Genomic DNA, 14,565 nt, shown 5'->3' with positions numbered 1-14,565 from the left:
GCGGGGCCTCCAAGAGCCCAGCATTCCTTGCGCGCGCCAAGATGGCGGCGCCCGTGTTGAGGTTCCTTTTCCCGGGCTGGTGGTCTGGTACCTCGGGACTGTTAGGACTCTTGCCCCGGGGTGTGCGTCAGTCACATTCCACCGCTCAGGGGTTTCTGGCGGCACAGAAGGCTCGGGGTCTGTTCAAGGAGTTCTTCCCAGAGACGGGAACAAAGACTGAGCTCCCCGAGCTCTTCGACAGGAGGTCGGCGGGCAACTCTCCCCAGACCATTTACTGCGGCTTCGACCCCACGGCCGACTCGCTTCATGTGGGGCATCTGCTGGCGCTGCAGGGCCTGTTCCACTTCCAGCGAGCAGGCCACAACGTGATCGCGCTGGTGGGAGGTGCCACGGCGCGCCTGGGAGACCCGAGCGGCCGCACCAAGGAGCGCGAGGCGCTGGCGGCTGAGCAGGTGCGGGCCAACGCGAGCGCGCTGCGCCGCGGGCTGCAGGCCCTGGCCGCCAACCACCAGCAGCTCTTCGCCGATGGGCGGACGTGGGGCAGCTTTACGGTGCTGGACAATTCGGCCTGGTACCAGAAGCAGCGCCTTGTGGAGTTTCTGGCGGCCGTGGGCGGCCACTTCCGCATGGGCACGCTGCTGAGCCGGCTGAGCGTGCAGACGCGACTCAAGAGCCCCGAGGGCATGAGCCTGGCGGAGTTCTTCTACCAGGTGCTCCAAGCCTACGACTTCTATTACTTATTCCAGCATTACGGGTGCCGGGTCCAGCTGGGCGGGTCTGATCAGCTGGGTAACATCGTGTCCGGATATGAGTTCATCCACAAGTAAGCGCTTGCTTGGTAAACCGTACAGAAATCCAGGAACTAAGTAATTTATACACTAATAGCCTGTTGGTTGTTGCCCTGTTAAGAATCTATAATGACGTTGCAAGAGATAGTCCACTAGTCAAAATTCGGGTTGTCTCTGCTTCCCTAAGTCGCCTGTTCTTTGTTTCTGACTTGAGAAATTGCACTTGTGCAAGGTAACGGGCTTCCTTTTTCTTGTGCTTTAACTCTTGACTCTGCGTTAGCTGTAGTCTTTGACATCTCGACAGTTTCACAACTCCGAATATTTGACAAGTAATGTAGATTTTGTTGGCGTTTTTATGGAGGAGATATAGAACAGGGCCTGCTATAGGACAAAATTTACTTTTTTTTTGGTGTTTCTGGGGATCGAGCCCACGGGCCTTGTGCGTGTAAGGCAAGAACTGTAACACTGAGCCACATCGCCGGCACAAAACTTTTTAAAATTGTTTTGAAACAAATCCTGTAGTGTTTCTTCCTGATTCACCTTTCACTCGTTTTTCTTTCCTCTACTTTTCAAAAATCACTTCTCCCTGGCTTGCCTGGAGCCACCGTGTGCCATGGTAGTTTAGTGAGTGTAAGCTGAGTGTTGTTTAAAAAAAAAAAAAAAAACGCAAGAGGGGCAAGAATCTAGATTTAGAAGGTCAACAAATTACTTTGACGCAAATAACCAGACTGAAATCTTGAAGGGTAAGTAGTGTAACCTACTACTAATTGTGCCTGAAGCAGTCATGAAATCCTTTTTTCATGTGTAGGCTGACTGGAGAAGATGTGTTTGGAATCACTGTCCCTCTGATTACAAATACAACTGGAGCAAAGCTAGGAAAATCTGCTGGCAATGCTGTGTGGTTGGACAGAGTTAAGACATCTCCCTTCGAGTTGTATCAGTTCTTTGTCAGACAGCCAGATGATTCTGTGGAAAGGTGAGTCTTTAAGTGGACTGAGAACCATTAACATCATAAGCTAAATAGTTTCCTATGTTCAGTTTCTATGTACTGGGCCAGGGTTGTAGCTCAGCAGCACAGACACCTGCCTGGCAAGGTCTTGTATTCAATTCCTGGTATCCACAGAAAAAAATCTTAATGCACACTTTATAGTTTTGTTTTTTTTTTTTTTAACTTAGAGTCTATTTAAGGCATCATGTCATAGAACATTGTATCTTTAACTGTGTTCTTTAACTTTTTGTTAGGTTAAATAGAATAGCATGGTGGCTAGCTAGAAAACTTAGAACCAAGTTTTTATCTTTCTTGAACAGATAATTATAATTTTATCAGGTGTATATTCTAGTCTTTTCACTCCATTCATCTTAAACTCTGCTATTCTTCTTTTCAGTCTCCTATAGGTTTGTTTTCTGTATGTAGCATATAGCACATTTAGGACTGTAGCACTTTTTTAAAATTTTGATTAAGGGTCTCACCAACTCACTGAGTTGCCCAAACTGGGCTCAAATTTGAGATCATACTGCCTTAGCCTGTCTTAGAGTGCTGGGATTACAGGCTTGCAGTGCTATACCCAGCCCCTGTTTATTCTTTATTTTGAGAAAGGCCTTGCTAAATTCCCCAGGCAGGACTTGAATTTACAATCCTTCTGCATCAGCTTCCCTATGTGCTGGGATTAGCAGTATGCAACACCATGCTTAGCAAGGGTGCTTTTTAAAGTGAATTTCCTGTTACCTTACATTGCCTTATACTCTTAGGAGAATATAATTTAAAGCAAAAAGAAATAGACCTACAACAAAGGAAACTAAAAGGATATTTGATCCTGCTGTATCATAAAAATAATCTAGGAATAATTCTTTTAAAAATTTTAAATATGTAACTTTCCTGAAAACCATCAGAAAAGACTGTTGACCACAGAAACCTCCATAAATGGAGAGTTATGCCATACTCATAATGTAGGTGAAATACCAATCTTCAGTTTGATCCATATATTCATTGCGATCCCAACAATACATAAATGGGGACTTTTTATGATTTATGTGGAAACAAAAAGATCTAGGCCTGGGGATTTAGCTCAGTGGCATAAGCATCTGCCTAGCAAGTGCAAGGTTCCCGGTACCAAAAAAAAAAGAAAGTGGAACTTGGTTTAGGGCTAGGGATTTAGCTCAGTGGTATAAATATCTGTCTGGCAAACGTGAGGTCATGAGTTCAATACCTGGTACCAAAAAAAAATCTAGATTGCCAAGATACAGACATATATATATATATATATATATATATTTTTTTTTTTTTTTTTTAATGCAGAGCTGAGTATTGAACCTAGGGCCTTGTACACACTGTGCAAGTGATACGCCACGAAGCCACATCTCCAACCCATGCCAACCCATTTTTAAAGAACAAAATGGAATATAATATTGTATTACATACTTAAGGCTTTTCCTTTGGGTTTATGGTAGTTTGTTTGATGATACAGTCCTTGAGCTTTGATATGTCAAAAAATGACACATTTTTGGAAGTTTCATTTTCTGTTTTTGTAAAGGCCCAGGATTTAATCCCCCTCAAAAATTCTCAAAGCTAGTGAACACAGGACAATGCAGGAGAAAAAAAGAAAGGAACGTAAATAGGCATTTCACAGAGATCCTACCCAAAAGGTCCCAAACAGAAAAAGTACTCACCTTTCATGGTAAAAAGAAGAATGCAGAGTAAAGCACAGTGAGATTCACTTCACCCGCTATAGTGGAGGGCGTAGGACTTGGTAGTACAGTACTAAGCATCAGTGCTATGCAGAGCATCTGTGAGAGCGTTCTGAGGTGGTGAGAGTGTAAATTATAGATCTGATTTGGACAGCTGTTTGGCAGTACCTATGCACACATGTTGTGACCATAGCAGGTCTTCTCCGGGGTGTATATCTAATAGAAATGAGTACATGCTTGTGCCTAGACTTCTTAAATATATGAAAATATTCATAATAGCATCCTCATTATCCAAAAGCAGAAACAATATAAATGCCACAGCAGAGTGGAATATATGATTTGTGAACAGGCACAGGATGAAATGCATGCATGCAACATCATGAACGAATTTAAACATATTGATGTGCTTAAGTAGCGAAATATAAAAGCACATTCTTTTAGGGTTTGAAACACTTCACTCCAAGCTCTCCTGGATTTGAGGATTTGTATTGAGATATCTTGCTGTGATTCTGGTGGGCTTTCCTTTATAGGTGACTGGTTTCTTTCCTCAAATAGCTTTTAACATTCTGTTCTCACATTGAATTTCTAGGGTCTTGACTATTACATGGTTTGGTTTAGTTTTTTTTTTGTTTTTTTTTTTTTTTGATTGTGGCTAATGGAGTTCTGCATGCTTCATTTGTCTATATGTCAAATTCTTTTTCCATGCCTGGGAAGTTTTCTGCTATTACTTATGTGAACAGTTTTTTTATGGCCTTTGTGCCGTCTTCTGATTTTTCATTGATTGTAATTAATCTTACATCATTTTAGTTATATTATTTTTCTTATTGCTGAGACAAAATACTCAACGCCCTAAGTTAAAGGAGAAAAGCTTTATTTAGCTCACAGTTTGTAGAGTTTTCTGTCCATAATCAGCTGACTCTAAGGCAAGTTGACATTGCAGGAGGGGCATCATAGAGGAAAAGCTGTCTACAGTAGGCAGATTACAAAAGCAAGCAAGCAACCAGTGACAAACCTCTTTTTCTCCCTTATATCTTATCCAGGCTACTCAGTGTAGGTAGCACTCACACCTTTAATCCTAGCATTGCACCACGAATCAATTGCACCATCACTCACTCTAGATCTAGCCACCTCTGAAAAAGCCCTTATTTATGTATCACCCATGAACCTTACAGGAATGTCTAGACACAAGCTATAACATTATTCTTCTTTGCATTGTCTAGTAGCTTTTGGATTGATTTCTCATGGTCCCTTGCTACAAAAGTGTACACTTTTTGTTTCCAGTGCATGTACCATCATGGCAAAATTTGCTGGGCACAGTGGCATGCCTAAAAGTTACAGCTACTCTAGAATTCAGGCAAGAGGAGGTCCCTTGAGCCCCAGAGTTTAAGGCCAGCCTGGGAAACACAATTAGAGCCTATCTCAAAAAAAAACTAAGTGATACATTTAGGGAGGTGTATTGAGGTGTTCCCATAGTTTAAAAAGAAACAAGGACTGATTGTCATTAAAAGGAGGGGGGGGGTATGCTTGGGCTTTGTCAGGCAATGTTGTATTTTTAACCAAAGAAATGGTGTTTGCAATTGTAATGATTCATTAAGCTGTAATGTATTCCCAAATACTGAGTATTATAGTCCAAATATTGTAATCCCTTTTCTGATCTTCCTTACAATCCACAAAGTTGTTTTTGTAATCCCATTGAGACATTAGTGGAATCCCAGCAAGTTAATTTTAACCTACCTCCTCCAGTGTAACCCATGGCAAGAGTTAAGACAGCAAGACATATTCAAAGTTAAGGGCAGCCAAGGGGTCCTAAACCCGATCCAAGTGACGATGTGCAAACAAAGGTCTTGATCCAAGGCCTCTCCCAGAATTTATTATCTTGTGAAGAAGGGAATGCCTCAAGGATGAATGACAGTGAGGAAGTAACATGAGCTGGCTAGCCAGGTGAGGGGAAAAGCATCTTTGCAAAATGCAAGGAGATAAGCAGAAAAACCAGTCTGCATAACTTGATTGGGCTAGCATATGAATGAATTAGGCTATTGCTTTAGTTTCTGATGTGTCAACTGTTGTATCCTAGGGACTCTTAGCCTCTTACTTTGAGACGCGTACCCAGTTGACATTCCTGGAACTGAGTGGCTCTGCCATCCCGCTGTGGTTGAAATGTTTTACAGAGCACTATACCAGGAAATTGGAGACTGTCAGGCTGGCTTTAAAGATTACATATCAGTACTTCAGCTGGCCTTATTTTCATTGCTTAGAGCCAATGGGGGGGGGATGGACCATAGCTTTGTACATATTAGTATATGGAAATAAGACTTGATTTAACTAATGTTGCAGCAGTTCTACATTCAAGGAGGGGCTCTCATGTAGTCCTCTACAAAGCTCTTTTTTTTGTGTGTCATTTCACCAAAGAAAAAGTTAAAAAAGAAGACACATATAGAATGTCTATTGTTAAATTACATGGTATTTTTATTTATTAATATACACATGTTAATCAAAAGTACTCTGTAGCAGCAACATGCTTGGGAGGGATTTAATTAGTGGCGATTTCTGAGGACAAAGAAGGGAGTGTTTTATTTCAGAGAGTCACATCAAATAAGGGCAAAAAAGTACTTTCAAGTCTCGGGGTGAGTGTGTTATTTTCAGAACATTTCTGCATGTTTTCATAGTTAAAAAAGTTTAAAAAGTAAGCAGGATGTTCTTTAAGGGGTGAGGGACCTGGAGGTAAAGATCATATAATGCTATAAATATAACCTTTATTTTTTTGTCCCCAAGGTACCTGAAGCTCTTCACTTTTCTGCCCTTTGCAGAGATTGACCACATTATGCAGCTGCATGGCAAAGAACCAGAAAAGCGAGGTCCACAGAAGCGACTTGCTGCAGAAGTAACAAAGCTTGTTCATGGCCAAGAAGGACTGGATTCTGCGAAAAGGTAGCTTTTGAAGCAGTTAACATTTCCCAAAATGTTTAGTTGATAGTTTAGTTGATAGACGAGAAATTTTGGAACTACTCAAGATACATGTTTCAAAATTTTTCCATATGAACGTGAGTTGGATAATGTGTACTGTGTTATATACAAAGCACTCATGGGATGGGCTTTCCACATGTCTTCTAGGTGTACACACGCACTTTACCATAGTAGTATAGATGCACTGGAGGTCATGTCTGACCAAGAGTTGAAAGAGTTGTTTAAAGAAGCTTCATTTTCTGAATTAGTCCTTGACCCTGGAACAAGCGTTCTCGACACATGCCGCAAAGCAAATGCGATTCCTGATGGTCCACGAGGGTAAGACAACTTACCTTTTTAATTCAGTTGATTCACCATTCATTGTTAGTTTACAGCATGCTTCCAGAGAGGGTATTTACCTGATGCGTTCATGGTATCTCATTGCTTGAGAAAGTTAGGTTATTTGAAGACTGAAGTGAAAATATATACTGTTGAAACTGCCTGGCACCTGGGGCTGGAGATTTAGCTCAGCGGCATAAGTGCCTGCCGTGCAAGCATGCAGTCTTGAGTTCGATCCCCAGTACCAATAAAAGGAAAAAGACAAAAAAAAAAAAAATGCCTGGCATCTTCTGTGGAGTATTTCCCTACTTATTACATTGGTTAGTTTTCCCTTCAGCACTGGCAGTCTAGTGTTGAGCAGCTGTGTCCTTTGGGGAAAGGCACTTAACAGTCAGCTTAGGGCTGTGGTCACAAACTGAAAAGTGAACAGACGTAAGGTGGGTGTGGGGGCACATGCCTGTAAGTTCAGCACTTTGGGAGGCTGTGGCAAGATTATAAGCTCTATTACAGCTCAACCAGAGCAATTTAGTGATTTAGTTGAGACCCTGTCTTAAAATTTAGGATGATACGATAAAATTTGGGAAGGTACAGCTTAGTTGAAGACTGAGTTCAGTCCCTAATCATTATACAAACATACATGTGTATGTGTGTGTGTGTATATGTTTGATTGAATTACTGAAAATGAGATGATGTAATTTCATAAGGATCGTAAACTATGAAATATTTCTCTTGGTAATTGCATTTTTCTTCAGGAAGTAGGCAGAATATTTTAATTCCTGTTGTACCATATTACTAGAGAATATTTTTGCTGCATAAGACATTATTTGGCATATCATTAACACGTACTCATTTGTAACTAGTTGAATAGCGAGATATAGAAGAAAAAACATTAGGCAGGAATGGGCATGTGATTGGATCTCTGTAGTTACTGAACATTTCTGTTTTCAGGTATCGCATGATAACAGAAGGTGGAGTCAGTATAAATCACAGACAAGTAACAAATCCTGAGAGTGTTTTAGTTGTCGGACAACATATTCTCAAGAATGGACTGTCTTTACTTAAAATAGGAAAAAGGAATTTCTACATTATAAAATGGCTTCAGTTGTGATGCAGAATCCTTTTGGTTGTTCAGATTTGTCATTCTCAAAATATATGAAAGGTTTTCTTCAAAATGAAAAACAGGCCTCACAATGTAATTTATTCTTTTTAGTTGGTTAATAGGGTGTTTTATTTAATAAAATTTGTTTCCTGATTCAGACATTAATTACCATAGAAACCTATGATTTCAAGAATTGAAGCTGGGTATGGTGGCTTTTATCTGTGAACCCCGCCCTGGGAGTTAGAGACAGGTGGATCACCACAAGTTCAAGGCCAGCATAGGCTACATAGCAAGACCCTATCTCAAAAATAAAAGCACTGATCTCTTAAAAAGTTTGCTTCATGAAAGAAATACCTTTTCTATCTTGTCTTTCTTGTTCTTTTAGAAGTGATAAGGTAAAGCATTGAGAAGATACAGTATTAAGGAATATGAGTGCATTTATTTCAAGATCTCACTAGTAAGGCTTGCCTGTAGTATCCGTATTAAAAATGGGGAATCTATTGGAATTACAAATTTGATGATTTTGTTGTTTGAGAAACTAATTCTTGTAGTTGAGGTTGTACTTGCAATTAAAAATTATGGTAAGGAACATTTTCAAAGAACAAATGAGTAATTTTCAGAAAGTTTCTAATTCAGCCTGCATTTCAGTTAGTGTAACTATTTACTCATACCCTTTTGCCAGTGGATTCCTGATATAACAATGTTTTATAAAGGTAAAAACTTTTCCATTCAATTCTATCCCCAAGCAGATTGTAACTAGGTGTAAACTGAAAAGGTAAGGAGCCAAACAAAGGAAAAAGAGAAGTATTTTAACAAGTGTGAACTTCTATGAGAACATCAGAAGATAAAGTTTCAGGTCAAACTAAAAATTGGGACTCAAGACTGACTACAGGGGCCCAGGGATGTAGCTCAGTGGCATAAGCACCTACCTGGTAAGCACAAGGTCCTGCGTTCAATTCCCAGTACAAAAAAAAACATACCTAAGACTGAGTACAGGCCCACATATATTAGGCAAGTAATTTTCCTCTAGAACCATCAAAATCAAGGTAACAGCATCATTTCCTCTAGCGGATCATAAAACATCAGATTTCACCTGAAAAGCTTGCAGGCAGCAAATCCTGGCTACTTGCTACTGTGATTACTTGGAGGAAGTCCTATGTCTTCACATACAGAAATGGAGCTCTAGCACTGAGTGAATTGTTAAGACTCATAAAACTTTTGGTGTGGTTTAAGCTTTGGTATTAGGTTCTGAAGTAGACTTTAAAAAGCTAGTTTATTCAAACCTTTCTCTGAAGTAGGTAAGAATTATTGATCAACTGCAGTGTTCTTTCATACCAGTTTTATTTACACAGGAGGAACGTTACAGGTATCCATTATAAATATGACCAAGATCATCTCCACATTTCAGAACTTCACCCATTTTAAGAACCAACAAAGGAAAGTTTACTCTTTCTGTAAGTTTCTTGCCTGTTTTTCTTTGTACAAAGTGTGTAGTACTATACTAGCAAGTGCATTGCCATAGCATGTTTTTAAAGCTGTACTGTTGAAATCTGATGTGCTGGAGAAGGCACATTGTAGTTTTTTTTTTTTTTTTTTTTCTTTGCAAATTCAAAAAGCTACAGTGGTAGTCCTCTGACCTGTCTGAAAAAAGTAAATCACGAATGGTTATAATTTTAAAACTGGTGTTTAATGATAGCAAAGGGATTTTCAAGTGTTCTAAGATTTTAACAGCATGCATTGCCAATCAAACTGGTACGATCGAATTCAAGCAGTGCTCAAGTCAGACTGATTGATTTTTTTTGTTTCAGATTAGTTACAACACATTATTTTTCAGTAAATGGGAACCATAAGCTAAAGTTAACTTATTGGTAATTTGTCCCTGCCAGTAACCTTTCACAAATACCTAGTCATGACCTGAAAAGAAACTATAATGTTTATAATACTTAAATGTGTTTGTTAGAGATGGAGCTAGGTGTCTTAAGGATTTCTATTCATATCCTAAGGTTTTTAAGGTGCTTTGTACCAAGAATTACCTGGGCAGTTTCACACACAAAAGTATTAGAGGTAAACATAATTCCCAACCCTTCTATGTAGTTTAACGGTAACTCTTTCACAGAATATGTGAATGTCCTGATTGCATTGTTCTCATATATTCTGTTGATGTAGAGAAAAAGCAGCTATTATGAACTACTACAGAGAACAGACTGATTTGAGTCCTGCTTCAAACTGCATCTTAGATCCTCGTGTCTAATTGCCCCGTTTTAGAGATGTATTTAGTTCTTCACTGGATCTTCCAAAACTAAAAGGAACTGGCCATTGTTACCAAGTCTTACTAAGATAATCAAGCCCAGATGATTGTTTTTAAAGCAGTCAGTTGTGACTCATGCTTCTAGGTTAAGTTAGAATCAAATTGTAATTTAATTTATAACAAGTACAACATGGACCCCAAAGTGACACAAGGGCTATGACTACACAGTGTGTACCCATCTTTGTCAATGTTCCAGATCCTCTTGTTAACTCAGCTTTCTTACCAACACGGCAAAGATGCAGAGATTTTAAAAGCTGTAAACTTCTACAGGGCAAGTGAAATACAGTGACTATATATGAGGAACTTGCCAACCCACATCTCATGGCCAGTCACTTGATACAGTGCATGCATTATAGTTACATGAAATGTCTCGGTGCTTTCTTCTTCAGGTACTATGGCAGCAGCTTTAAAACTACTAGCAGAAATTACACAGGTCATCTTACCCACAGGCAAGTGGCTTTGTACAACTAGAACATCAACAGTTCTTAAGTTCAAATGAAACTGTCACAAGATAGACATGTATATGTATAGGAAAACTTTAGAAACAGCCATTTATTATTTGGATTAAGTGTGTGATTTGTTCTGTAATGCAGAGTTCACTTCAGTTTATAGCTAGTCTTCACATGAAGAAATTTGCATCACTGCAGTACCTGGTAGTTCATAAATAAAATTCTCCTCAATGGGCAGTAACTAGCAGGTTTCAAGTCAACAAAGTCTGTTTTATACAGTTCTCTTCACCAAAGATGAGTCTCTCGGATTTCAGCAATAATCTGACTGGCTCCTTGTAATGCCTGCATTAAGGGAAATAAAACCTTTAATTGCTTAACTCACAGTATTTGAATTATGGAGAGAAATTTCCCTATTTAGTATATACATAGCAGATTTTTACTAATGAGTGTCTTCTCTGAAATTTGAATCTTAATCAAGTCCCAAAGGAAAAAAGTCTGTAATATAAAGACTGTATTATCCAAAGATCAGAGTGCATTTTAAGCTATTTAAATGAGTATCTATGCATCTAAAACCGAAGTATAAAAATCGAAAAAAGTTTGCAGTAATACCTTCAGCATATCAGCTGCTTCTTTCCTACGCTGTGCCATGTCCTCAGATTCAGTCAGGAGATCATCCAATAAGGATGATTTATAAAGTTGTCCCACTAACTCACTCTGAAGAGTATCTTTCACATGATTAACCAAAAAATGCATTACTGCCTTTGGCACACTGCAAAACAAAACCAGATTACAAAGTTTTGGCAAAATTTCTTTTAAAAATTTGAGCAAAGACTCTGGCCTCAAAAAAGCAAAGCTAAATAAGAATGCTGGTCTACCTAGATATTTCTTTAATGGCATAATCATTCTTTCAATTTTTACTTAATTATAATCAAGCAAAAGAAAAGTCGCAATTTTTGGTATTGTACCTTTTTCATTTCATCCACTCTGTTAACACTATTATGTAATGAACATTATTCATAATCAAAATATATGAAAATATGAATATGTAATGAACACTATTCATAATCAAAATATATGAAAAAAAAGTGTATGTTGATAAATGATAAAATGCAGTATCAATACAAGCCAGTATTAACCATAAAAAGTAATGAAGTACAATATAAATGAACCTTAATAACACGTGAGTGAAAGAAGCCAGTCACGAAAAGACTGAACCCATATTTAGTATCCAGAGTAGGCACACTGACAGAGATGGTAGGTTAGAGTAAGGGGAGTCACTGCTGGTAGGTACAGGCTTGCTTTATGGGATAATAAAGATGTTACAGGACTAGATAGCAACATTGTACAATTTCATGAATATACTAAAAAAAAAAAAAAACCCTGCAAAATATACTTAAGATGGGAAACTGGTATATATGTTTTTTGGTTTGGGCTTTTTTTTTTTTTTTTTTTTTTTTGGTACTAGGACTTGAACTCAGGACCTTGTGCTTGCCAGACAGGTACTGTGCCACTGAGCTACATCCCTGGCCCTATATCAATAATAATTTTAAGAACAGCAATAAAAACCTTTATAGAGGAAGGAGCAATAAAGGAAAAGTAGAATTTTTTTTTTTTTTTTTTTTTAGCATACAGTGTAAACCAAGAACTTTTTAAAATTTTTGAGGCCAGATCTTGCTAAGTTGCCTAGGGTAGGCTCAAACATGTGATCTTCCTGCTTTAGCCTCCAGAGTGCTAGGATTCCAGACATGCACCACCATACTCAGCTAAGAACTATTATTTTTACCAGAAGCTAAAAGTTAAAATATCCTATAAGGCAAATAAGATAACAGGTTATAGAGAGAAAAACATTGCTTTAGTATGAAGTGTTGAGAGAGTATCTGACTTTATTCCTCTTCAGTAAAATTTCTTATTTGTTAATCACTACAAATTGGATACAGAATATTTTTTAAATGTTTTCTAGACAGCTAAATTTTTCTTCTCCCTTTTGCATAAATGACATTACATGTACTATACTGGACATGACACTAGGCAGTGGACACATGAAAAGCATTCTGACTTAGAATGATAAAGTATTTCCTAGTGAAAGATACTTAATATTTCAGAGAGTCAAATCATTCAAAAGGCAAGCCAGCTGGGGATTTAGCCCCGTGGCATAAGTGCCTGCCTTCCAAGTGCGCGGTCATGAGTTTGATTCCTGGTACCAAAAACAAGGAAAAAAAAACGATAAGCCAGTATTAATAAGCCAAAATTAATGAAACTACTAATATCTAGAAAAAAAGGCTTTTTTAGCTGAAAGTGTGACAGCCAGATAGAACAAAAGAATATTTAATAACTTCTAGCAAATATGTCAGGTTCTAGACTATGTTAACAGATTATGAGTATTGCTATGACAAGTCATGCAGAGTATCAGGATAATTCATTTGATTTAGATAAACTAAAAAATATGTGTTTTCGAAACAGTAGCAAAATTGTAGCCTGTGATTCATGTTAAGTAATACTAACCTGTCTTGAATATTCTTTCTGACAATAAGGAAATAGGATTTGATGAGTCGTTCGATAACCTCACAATCTCGCTGTTCACGGGCAGACAGTTTTCGAGCAACAGGAACTGGCTAAATGACATGGGCAGGAAGCATTACTTTTGTGCCATTTTGAAATGACAATCCTCTTAATATTCAAAAGTTAAATAAGTTTTGCTACTTGTAGTTCGGTTTGTCTTTTCTCATATTAATTTTGGTCATTTACTTGGTCACCTAAACCAAATTTCTCATAGCTTACCACGTCCAGCAGATTGACTGCGTGGCCCTTCTGTGGACTGGCTGGCATAATTGGAATTGGTTTTGATTTTTCTTCAGCTAGTAACTCTTCGGCTTTTGAAGTTTTCAGCATTCCTCGCCAGTTGCCTGTTGTGGGTTCTTGGCCGCTATCTCCAACCCCACCACCTCCAGATGCAGCCTGAAAAAACATGTTCCAAAACCTGTACCAGCTATGTCATCTCTAATGTGACCTAAACAATAACAGTGGTCAAAAACACATCTAGACCCCAACTAGAGCTTAATTTATTGGGACAGACGATGGGGTCAGAAAGGGATGCTAGGCGGCATGTAGGTCTGAAAACCTGAGCTATCTGCATGAGAGGTTCAGCTGGAAGTTGTTTGTGGAGCCTCAGCCATTAGAGGCCCTAATGTTTTCTTTGTCACTTGCTGACTTTTAAAACTTTTTCCTCTTCTCCCACCTCTCAAATACTAAATTATGAAAATGTAAAGCTGCCCTTAAAACCATTCATTAAAAGTTTGCACAAAGAAACAAAGTAATCTTAAACACTAGAACTTATGTCTCCAAACTTAAGAAATTATTTCTCAAATTAGTTCATATTCCTAATAGCCAACAAAATCACTATTTAAAAAAGTACAAAATCTTCAATGGAAGAATATGACTATTCTCTAGGCCAGTGAGGTAAACCACTTAGAACTCTATGATACAAACAGCTCGCTGCAGGGTGTGTGCCATGGGTTTGCCACCCTTGCCTAGGCTGGCAGTCGATGCAAGCTACCTCAAAGTGGAACATTTGACAATCACAATCCAAACTCAGTGTCTATACTCCTGAGAAAGGTACACAAAGAGAAATCTAGTGCTACTAGTTAATCACACAACTGCTTCTACAACCTTACTTTCTAGGATACTGATTATAGAATTAGCTTGTAAAAGAAAAGCTGATTATTACATAATTTATCGACATTTAAAAATACGTTTTTATACCCTTATGATTTTACAATCTGAGAATGGACTGTATACATTTTAATAGAAGAGTGTTAGGGCAGTTGTAAAGATGACATTGGCGTATCATACTAATCTGAAATAACTGGTTAAGATCTGTCTCTAGTGCATTTCAGTGAGCTACACTGAGCATAGGCATAAATTATATACTTTTTAATTACATGTAACTTAAAAATG

At 38.4% G+C, this 14,565-nt stretch overlaps 2 protein-coding genes across 15 annotated transcripts in view; one reads left to right on the top strand and one right to left on the bottom strand.

The window, feature by feature from the left end:
• Positions 1-7: 7 nt before the first annotated feature.
• On the top strand, positions 8-9,461 carry Yars2 (tyrosyl-tRNA synthetase 2). The gene is made up of 5 exons (XM_003466763.5): positions 8-823; positions 1,597-1,764; positions 6,246-6,401; positions 6,585-6,755; positions 7,704-9,461. Exons 1-5 carry the CDS (start codon positions 42-44, stop codon positions 7,861-7,863), a joined length of 1,437 nt encoding a protein of 478 aa, XP_003466811.1. The 5' UTR covers positions 8-41; the 3' UTR covers positions 7,864-9,461.
• The window catches only part of Dnm1l (dynamin 1 like), a 58,663-nt gene continuing 53,276 nt past the window's right edge, over positions 9,179-14,565 (bottom strand). For all 14 annotated transcript variants that reach the window (XM_023563778.2, XM_023563776.2, XM_063254530.1 and 11 more), the window contains 4 exons: positions 13,390-13,566; positions 13,114-13,223; positions 11,221-11,380; positions 9,179-10,953 (listed from right to left, as the gene is read on the bottom strand). In XM_023563778.2, coding sequence (XP_023419546.1) covers positions 10,897-10,953; positions 11,221-11,380; positions 13,114-13,223; positions 13,390-13,566 — 504 coding nt within the window. In that variant the 3' untranslated portion in view covers positions 9,179-10,896. The remainder of the gene's footprint in view (positions 10,954-11,220; positions 11,381-13,113; positions 13,224-13,389; positions 13,567-14,565) is intronic.

Source organism: Cavia porcellus, unplaced genomic scaffold (genome assembly GCF_034190915.1).
Source record: "Cavia porcellus strain 051 isolate PalLab524CR breed Dunkin Hartley unplaced genomic scaffold, mCavPor4.1 scaffold_8, whole genome shotgun sequence".
Lineage (NCBI taxonomy): Eukaryota > Metazoa > Chordata > Mammalia > Rodentia > Caviidae > Cavia > Cavia porcellus.
Note: the sequence above shows the minus strand (reverse complement) of the source record. Positions and strands in the feature narration are given on the sequence as shown.